The 10,325-nt window shown below is 33.5% G+C and overlaps 1 protein-coding gene across 1 annotated transcript in view; it reads left to right on the top strand.

Annotated features, from left to right (window-relative positions):
• The first annotated feature begins 3,832 nt into the window (after positions 1 to 3,832).
• Myo81F (unconventional myosin 81F) overlaps positions 3,833 to 10,325 on the top strand; it is a 217,115-nt gene continuing 210,622 nt past the window's right edge. Inside the window, exon 1 of the mRNA XM_085948590.1 lies at positions 3,833 to 4,025. Coding sequence (XP_085804716.1) covers positions 3,998 to 4,025 — 28 coding nt within the window. The 5' untranslated portion in view covers positions 3,833 to 3,997. The remainder of the gene's footprint in view (positions 4,026 to 10,325) is intronic.

The following is a 10,325-nucleotide window of genomic DNA, read 5'->3' as shown; positions in this document are numbered from 1 at the left end:
ACTTGAGTGGTTTAGAAATAAATGCGGCAGTTTGTATTTTCGTAAAAGTTTGGCGATTCATTAAATCTTAAATGTGAAATTGTTAAAAATTAGCTCGCCAACATTGTTATAAAACAGAAACTGGCGTTTTTGTTTCTAGAGTCCTAATTTCGTGCGCCGATCATAAAGTGTGTAAAAAATTCTACACAAAACGCTACCACAGGAACATTGGACTACCGTTTAAGAAGTATACAATGACCTCATTGTAATCCTGTGCAAACTAAAAATCCATTTGGAACGCAATCGCTTTACGCTCATGAACGGATTATTTATTGTTCATAATACTGCTACATGTTCTACTTCGCGAAGTGAGTGATACACATATTAGTAACCAGTGGCTGCTCGTCGATTTTCTAAGTGGTGGGGTTTAGTCATTAATTATCAAATATATATACAAGTATGTACCTACCTACCATATCATATTATTATAGGTAGTTACATTATAAACGAAGCTAGTTGTAATAATATGATTTTATTAATGAGGAAATGAGTAATTTTTCAGAGTCGTTACTTACCCACATCTAAAAATCATGCTTATAAATATAAACTTAATTATTGATAATAATTATTATTGATTTACCATCATCAGTTTTGAACAACAACATACAACGAGCGTTTTTACTTACCTATAGGGTCCTTCAATGCGGTCCCTAGTATGCGTATAATATGCTAATGCATTCACATACTTTGTAGAAGGAGATTTGTATCGCAGCAACGGGATGGGACTGAGTGACCCCGATCAGCGAAAAATAGACGCCATAGCTTTCTCAACTTGTACATAGGTGTCACCGTGAAATATAGCGTATTTAATTTAATAGATAATTTATGTACCTCAGAGGCAGACGGATGCAAATGCCAAATACTCAATTGTTCAGGAAAGCCAAAAAACAAACAAAAACAATTTTTATTTTAAATGAATACTCATAACTTCCAAGAAAATATACATAGAATGATCATTATTTGTTGTATTCTAATTCAATTAAAGTACTTCTGGAATATGTAAGAAAGGAAGAAATATAATACAATTTTATATCTAAAAAAATAAAATAAAAAACGTAGTATGGATTTGCATCTTTCTGCCTCTAAAGATATTTTATTAATGTGGACTTGTATCTTATTTACCTAGCCAAAATAAAACAATTTATGAGTTAAAAAAACTTATGCTTCAAATACACTCTATGACGATTGGTCATATATATGTCGAAAAATCCGTTTCTTATGTTGGCGTCCTGTGTCATAGGGTGTCACAGAGTGTAAATACGATGTCATAGCTGTCTTACAATATGTATGTATAAATGTTGGAATGGCATAGATATGATCATAGACACTAAAACGCTCTTAGCATATATGTGCCCGATCGTCATATAGTCTATTTGAACCTTTATAAGTATGAATATAACAAAGCAAAACACATTTATTTTTAAATTGTATTATGTTATCATCATCAGCCTGAATCTATTCACTGCTGGATGAAGGCCTCGCTAATCTCCAAGCTGATTCTACTTCTCTCGGTCCTGTGCATTGCGTTGCCATGTACTTCCGCAGAACTTTATCATTTCATCGATCCAGCGGCCTCTGGGTCTACCTTGCGGACGTTTTGTACTTCTTGAATATTACTGGATGACTAGATTTGTCCAACGATTGTCTCTTCTTCGAGCTATGTGTCTAGCCAATCTCCATTTAAAGCTCTTCTCTTTTTGTCCTTTCGCGTTATGCTCGATACCACGTTGTGCTACTCTGAGTTTCTGGATCTCTCTTTTACTTAGGGTCCATGTTTCACACGCATATGTGATCACGGTAAGCACACACTGGTTGAAAATTTTGCGCTTTAGGTACAGTGGAAGGTCACTTTTGAAGACATTATTCAGGCGGCCAAAAGCACTCCAGCCTAGCTTTACTCTGCGAACAATTTCATCAAATATACATACATCTATAGACACTTGTTGTGCCAGATAGATGTAGTTTTTCACCTGTTAGAGCTGAATGGCATTGATGAGGATCTCTTTTTGGCCCGCAAAGCAGTTGAACATCACTTTATTCTTTGATACATTTATTTTCAAGCCTACTTTGTTGCTTACTTCAGCGAGTTCCTGCATTCTGCTTAGGAGGTCTTCTGAGTCTTGCAAACTACTATGTATTGTCATCGGCAAAGCGCAGATTACTCACGTTTTCTCCATTTATGGGGACCCTTGTCATTCCAGTCAAGTTGCCTGAATAAGTCTTCAAGGGTAGCTGTAAATAGTTTAGGTGAGATCGTATCACCTTGTCGGACTCCTTTGCTGATAGGAAATGCGCGATGGTTTATGGAGATGTTGTTGCGCTACTATATATATTATTGAAAATATTTATATATCACCCGGGGACTCCTTGATTTCTGAGTGCATCGAGTATTGAAAATTTCTTTATGGAATTGAACGCTTTCTCATAGTCTATAAAACTTATGGATAGCGCAGCTTGTATTCCTGTTACCGCTCTGATTTCTTTGATAACTTGAATATGGTCCATAGTTCTATCTTCTTCTAAAGCCGGCTTCTTCTCCCGGCTGGTTCTCGTTTAGTACATAATATTGCAGATAATTGGATTTGCATCTTTCTGCTTCTAAGGTAGGTATGGCATTTGCATCTTTATGCTATTCTTTATATCTTTTTTATTATAGCATCTAGGACTTTCATCTCTCTGTCTCTAATAAATAAAGCCTTTAGCATAACGATTCTTAAAAAAAACTCATTTTCCCCAAAAACGGAGTTGCATCCGTCTGCCTCTGAGGTACAGATTTTAATACCGCGTAATCATTATTATGTTATTACATAATATACAATTATAGGTTTATTTATTTATATAATAATAATAAACATCTCTCTAAAATTGCGACGGGTGTAGATAGATGAAATTAATTAAATAATTCATTTAATCATTTAATTAAGTAGGTATATTATGACAATGATAAAAATTTCGGACGTTTTTTACACACTCTCCCCATGATAACGATGTGGGGATGGTCCCTATGAACCCTTAGGGCTTGCGCAGACAGAGAGCGGTCGGAGTTCTGCGTTCAACCGACCGTTGACCGCTAACGTTCAGGGACAGCAGACAGGTGGCGGTCAACAATAAGCGTTCCATTTGTTTACAAACGTTGTACTGACACAAGCGCTGCATAATGCGAGACCGCTATATTCCGACTGCGAGTGGAAGTGAGAAAGCACCGCTGTTGCGTACTCACTCCCCCGTGTGCTTTCGCTCTATGTTGTGTGACTGCTCAAATTCATATGACGGGACTGGACGGGAGGTACGGCGTTCTTTGTAATTCCGGGCATAGAACTCCAGAACTCTAGCGTTCCAATTGACCGGCGCGGTCTGACCGCCGGCTATGTACCCATACAGTATGAAGTCCATACAGTACAAAGAACGCCGAACTCCGAACGCGGAACGACTCTGTCTGCGCAAGCCCTTAAGGAAGAGCCGCCCCTGTCAGTAACAATGAAAAGTTGAGTGATGTCTTCGAAAATTCAGGCAGTGCGTAGCACTTGGATGGTATTAGAGGAGCCGCCGCTGTTAGTTATCCAATCATTGGGAGTTTGGAAATATTATAAGGTAAGTTCTAATAATAACTTGCAACTATAATTTTCTTTGTTGTTCTTAATAAAATTATACCTATATTATCGCAACAATAGTAAATAATTATTCTACATGAAGTTGGGAAAATATTTTTTTAAATGAGTTAAATCAATATGGAATTATTTTTTAATATACTGGTAGCACTGCGCCAGAATAATCGTCAAGTCAAAAGATAGCCGCAGTTCGCGGGGTGTTTGCTGTTATGAGCGTCTATCGAGCATCTGTCATTTTGTAATGTTTTTATGTGTGAAAAAGTGTTTTTTATTCAATTTACAGTCAGTGTGTGATCATAATGGGATTATTGTGTGAAATAAAGGATTGTTTTATTCATACCAGCTAAAAAATGGTTACACTTAACAACGAAACAAGGGGTGAGTTTCATATTATTTCTCCTAAGTTTGAATGAAAAACAATTACATTTATAACTAAAAAGCTGATTTATATGTATATTTCGTCGCTCTTTCAGAAAACAAAATTGAAAATAATTCTCCGTGCACTAATTCACATATATTTATATATGTATATAATATATATACATTATTAATGTCCCAATTCGTAACGCGAAATAGCATGCGCCCGATTTTCGTACACACCCACCAGGCTATGCCATTTATTTCGAAAGATAACTAAGAATTGCAAAAATAATGTAAACAGTGAAATGTCTAGGGACTTTTGTGATCATTCTTTTCAAATTTTACACATGTTAACCAACATAGTGTACAATTCGAAATAATATTATAATCGCGAAGTTCCTGAAAATATTTCCCAGGATTTCAGCCCATCCCTTCTCTGTACATTTTCTTATAAAATATACCCCACTAGGTAATTTATTAAATTTATTTAACGGTTATGGCTTGTCTACGTAAACATTTTAAATGTTTATTTAAATAGACAGTGTATAGTTTTTTTTACCTTTACCTGATAATTGTAATATGGTAACTAATATAATAAACACTAAACGCTTCCTTCGGTTTTTTACCAAACACGAGTTTTCTCTGCTTGACACAGGTTCTTTCATTTTGAGTATTGAATAGTATCGAACAAGCTTTTCGTGTTTCTCTTATTAGTTAAATTAACATTTAAAAATTATATAATAATATCAATTAAAATTGAAAAAAAATCATAATTCACCGCAATACGTTCAATTGAATCAAGTCCTAATTTAATATGATTAAAAAAATAGACATGTATCTATCTAGTAAACAACATTATAATAATATTAACCAGATAAAATTGAGCTTCAATTTTCAATTTGTACATTGTATTAGGTATACTCATAGGTAGACATGTTTAGGTATTAATTAACAACACCTACCTAATTACTTATTTTAAGAGTTAATTGTAAAAAAATCTTTCTTATTGTCTATTCCGAAAGTCAACCTTATGAAAAAACGTTTTATTTTATTTACTATGGTAGCATGTTGCGTAAACTTTAAATAATGTGATAAAAGCATAATATTTAAACATTCAGCAAAATAAATAAAAATGTAATTTTTAAATGGTGTTTAAAAAGACCATCAATTTATGTGATTTAAAAATCCCCTTGATTGATAACATAATCCCCTAATTCTACCATAGTAATTTGGACAAGACAAGTGGCAACTACATAAAAAAAGTAAATAAGTAGGCAGGTAGAATGGTGTAAAATTCTTGTAGTAGTGCAGGCGACTCGTTTAGGTGTTGGTTTCGTTGCTTTCAAATGACAATAGCAGTGTTCCAAAGTGTTTTAGTCGTGGCCGCAATGCCAGAAGAATCTGTTCATCTACGTACTGACCCTATTATTATGATATTTCATACCATAATAATTTCTAATTAATTTCTATTAATTAATTTCTAATTAATAAATATTTCATTACCATATCATAATTTCATTATTTATTAATAAGTTGGTACTCAATTAATATAACACCAAAATCCCTTGATAATTTAGTTAAAAGGATACCATATGCAAGCGTTCGCTTTGAGAAAGAACTTCGTGTCTATAGTCTTCACATTAATATGCTTCCATTCTAGGTACCTACATAATAATCTAAATTCAAATAAATATTGTAATCCTATGTTTCACAGCAACCTAAAAGACTATAGATACATTAGTAATTATTACAACAGTAATTGAACTGAGTACCTACTGAAGTATTTGCCAATTATTAAAGGACCTTTTAGGTCATAATTACCTATTTATTGAATAATAGGGGATGCACGATTAAAATTAACCTAACTTTTGATTTACATTTTGCATTCCGTGCAGTACGCCATCCATTATCTACGTGCGCTACAACAGTTACCACCCCTAAAATATTAATGCCTTTCCATGCGCGAGCTATTTCGGTATCAGCTGAGTTTCGCCCCAGACGCCCGGGGGTGCATGACTCCGTGGGCCAGTGGCAGGGGGGGGGGGGGGGGGCGCGACGGAGGGAGGGCTCCAGCTGTGAAATGGATCCCCCCGCGCCACCTGTCATGCAGGCAGCTGCGTCATGGATGCACGCATCTTTTGTATTGCACTTTTTTTATCTGCAAAAAGTTTTCAGAAAAATACTCGACGTGTTATGCATGATTGAGTTATAGTGATTCATATTAATTACATAGTTTTAGTCAGCGTTGCCCGAAGCTGTTTAATTTGATAAATTTTCAGGAAGCCATTATAATATCTAACGTAGGTACCTACATATCTAGATAGTTATGGTAACCGGACAAAACATAACATGAAGAAATAGAACGGTGACAAAACAGAACATGAAAAAACAGAATAGTGACAAAACAGAACAGCCAGGGGAAAAATAAAACATTCATTTGTATCGTATCTATTTATTAATTAAATAGTTAAAAAACTTAAGTTTATAAACGAAATATATATAAATATTTAATATCTATATATAACCACTGCATGTTGGCCATTCGGCGTAAAAGCCTCAATTTATCTGCTTGATTTTGATAATCATGCACAACTCCAGAGAATTATTAAACTCATTATTTCGTTGTACCTAGTCACCCACGCATTTTGAACACATTAAGATTGATTGAGACGAGATATAGGTACCTAGCTTGCAGGCAACACCGAGTTGAGTCCCTTTTAATTGAGACTTTCCAGCGATTAGGAATGCAGAAATTATATACATAATTTGATTTTTACGGCGTATTGAAAACCTGTGTTATTAAAAAAATCTATACGACATATAGAGATACGACAATAATTTCAATAATAAATGTTTTATTTTTCCTGAAAGGTCATAGTTTTATTTATCGCTATTCCGTTTTGTCACTGTTCTGTTTTGTCACCGTTCTGTTTCTTCATGTTCTGTTTTATTATGTTCTCTTATATTATCATGTTCTGTTTATTCATGGAACCATATTTATACTTTCCACAATTATTATTCACCCGTTGTATGACGGCGGGTTGACAAAACAAAATTAATGATGATACATTCTAAAATACCTCAGAGTGCTTATCACTACCACCATTCACCACGATACCTGTTATAAAATATCGTGAAATAATATTGCACCGGACAGGACTTGAACCTGCATCAAAATGTTTTTCGAATTCAACCTCTTGCGCCCTGCCTAATTACGACGAAATTTGCTCATTTCGCAAATTCTATAAAAAAAACTTTATATGTGTGGGCCCTGTAGCCTACCTACTTCCAAAAATGACTCTTCGCCACTGATGTAGGTAGGCATTTTTTTCTTGAGTAGTCATATGTTTTTTTTAGTCTATTGGCTCGTCTTAAAACCTCTTTATTGGTTATGTGATCAGAAGAGTGCAGTATAGTTGATCAACACCTCTGCTGTAATAAAACCAATTCGAAATTCGAATTAAACAGATCTTATAAAGAATGTAATAAAATCTCCTAAACTTATTAAATCTGATTAGTAAACAAGGGAAATTAAAGTAAAGGGCAATATGTCAACGACATTATTACAATTGTAGGGTATTTCCGATAATTATTCTGTACCCTAGAACTGTACTATATTAAGTGCCATATCCTAAATTTCTCAGTAGAGCCATTTTAAGTTTATTGAAATGTATTTTTTCTTCTGTATTAAAGTTTTGGCAAAAGTTTTATAGTTCTTAATTTTTTTTGAGAAGACATTTGATTATTTTATATACTTATCACAGTATATGTGCATATTTCAGTGTTTTAACTTAGTTATATAGAAAATAAACACTTAATACTATTTAGCTTTAAGAAATAAATATTATGTTACTTTTAGTACTGCTTCAAATAGTATTATGTGCCATTAACATTCAGTGAAGGGATATATTATGTTGAATAAAGTACACTCAATATTGATTTAAAAATGTATATTAATCAATAATATTACAAAAATAATGTATGTTTTAATAATAATCTCGAATAGTGGGATTGCAAAACTGTAAATTTATTAATATGATCTCGAACATTTTGTTTAATAAATTCTGGTATTTTTGTTGATGGCGGTTGCTTTCCTCTTTTATTGTGTTCAACATTCCAACAGACTTTTTAGATAGTGCAGTAGTAATAAATGTTTGTGAAATATTTAAGGTATTTAAAAAAAATACTTTGCACACTTTAATAGACTGACCATCTAATTCAAAGTAGTATTGACGTGTATGATTTCTTTTATCGATCCTTTTATCATTTGTCTTCCTTTTTATCGGTACGGACTTTACATTTAATTCAACAAATTGCCGTTTGTGGTCAATGTTTTTTCACTTTTCCAAAATGCCTTGTGAATTTCATTTCTATGTTGAGCTGAAAAATGTATGGAACATTTAAGGCGACATTCTGTCTTGCAGGGTGCAAGAACTTTTTGTGCTGGGATAGTTTGTGTTTTAGTCGTACGTTCCTCTCCTGCAGCTACTTTTTGTTTTCTAATGTTATTTTTCCAATTTAATGGATTTCTCTATCTTTTTTTCCCTTTCTCACATTCAGTTGTGCTTCGTCCACGATATTAGTCAAATTTTGATCATCTGTATCTTAAATTTCCGAAATTGATACATCTGATTCAGAACCATTCTCGCTTTGATGGTAATCAGAATCGTCAGCTATACAATCTTCATCGATATGTATAGATGTTTCATGTACAATATTAATGTTATCGCATTGGAGAAGATCTGAAGTCTCGGAAGCGAGAGTGGGTTGTATTGGTTCAACCAATGTTTCCAACACTTCATAGTAAACGATGTTACCACTCTGACTAAATGCATATAGATTATCATCACACACAATATCACTATGGCTTATTTCTTGATAACCACAGTTTTGTTGACATAAATCAAGTCATCAAGGGGTGCATTTATTTGCCTTTCAATTGATGAACTCCCTGCATCGAAAACGAAAATGACCCATTATCAATCCTAAAAAATAAAAATATGAATACTGTATTTTTGTTTCACGGATCTTTTGTCAAATCAAATTAATGGATTTAATACTATGACATTCGGCTAATACAAAATTAAACAATACTATTTCCAAACTCGAATAATCGAGCAACACTATTATCTTAAATATCAGCCAGGTTTAATGTACAATTTAATAACATTGTTTGATTTCATAAAACTGATTATAAATTCCTACCTTTCGTTTCTAAATCGTTGTTTGACACTGCGGTAGTAATTCATCACAGTCATCAATAATATTATTGGTTTGTAATACGTTTACTTCTCTCCGACATTATTGTAATTAACTTTTCTTATTTGGAATAAATGTTTCAATGCAAAACTGTTTCAAACATTTGCACAAAGGAGTCGATACAAAAATGTGCAGTCGTCTGTCAAGTGTCAAACATTGTTCGTACTAACTCTGCAAGATAACACTTAATACTGTTTAATTGTATTGGTTGTTTTGACTGAGTGGACTTAATATCAATAAATAACAAAACACCCACAACTAAAGAGTATTAAAAGACTTAAGTATTCTTTGATTCCAAAATCAAGATGCACTTAATACTTTTTAAAACGCAATATCTGAGGAAATAATTGATATGGGAGTTAATACTGTTTACCATGGGAAAGGAGAGGCAAAATCATGAAGTTTAGTGCAATAAAGTGACTTTTGAAAATTTTGGAGTTAATACAGTTCGGTTCTAGGGTACAGTATTAGAGACTTGCTATCGATAATACTCGCGGTTTTGACGCGATTAACTAGGTTACCGAAGCGTTCACCGGTACCATTTTAATTGAAAAAAAATTGTATATTTTTTTATAATGCCACATTTGCAGTACATACCTAAAGTGTAAAAATCAAAAAGAAAACACTGCTGCGGCTTTTAGTAAACCGCACACCACATCTTTTTATCGTAATTGCATACGAACCATTTCCACAATGCACACCTGATTAACTTTCATAATGTCTAAATAAAATATTAACCTATAAAACTTGTTACATTATATTATTTATTTTATTAGTAGTACCTAGTCGTTGTATCGATATATCCAATTTCCTTCTGATAAAATGATTAATAGTAGGTACTGTATTACATAATGATTATTAATCTGTATATATTATGGTGAGTATTTTTCCCTAGCAAAAGTACAGCTAACCTACTAGTAAAAGATTTTTTTCTGAGTCTATTGAAAATTGCCGCAAAACGCAGCAGGTCGTAGCGCAAACTGCGGTGCGCGTGTGGACCGAGCTTTTGACCTATATGATCGAGCTTTTAAGGAATGTGACAAGTGGGCGTCAGGACAA

The sequence above is a fragment of the Rhyacophila brunnea genome, unplaced genomic scaffold, assembly GCF_057557595.1.
Source record: "Rhyacophila brunnea isolate RB1 unplaced genomic scaffold, BYU_Rbru_1.0 scaffold_20, whole genome shotgun sequence".
NCBI lineage: Eukaryota > Metazoa > Arthropoda > Insecta > Trichoptera > Rhyacophilidae > Rhyacophila > Rhyacophila brunnea.
The sequence above is the reverse complement of the archived record's forward strand: the minus strand, read 5'-3'. Positions and strand labels throughout refer to the sequence as shown.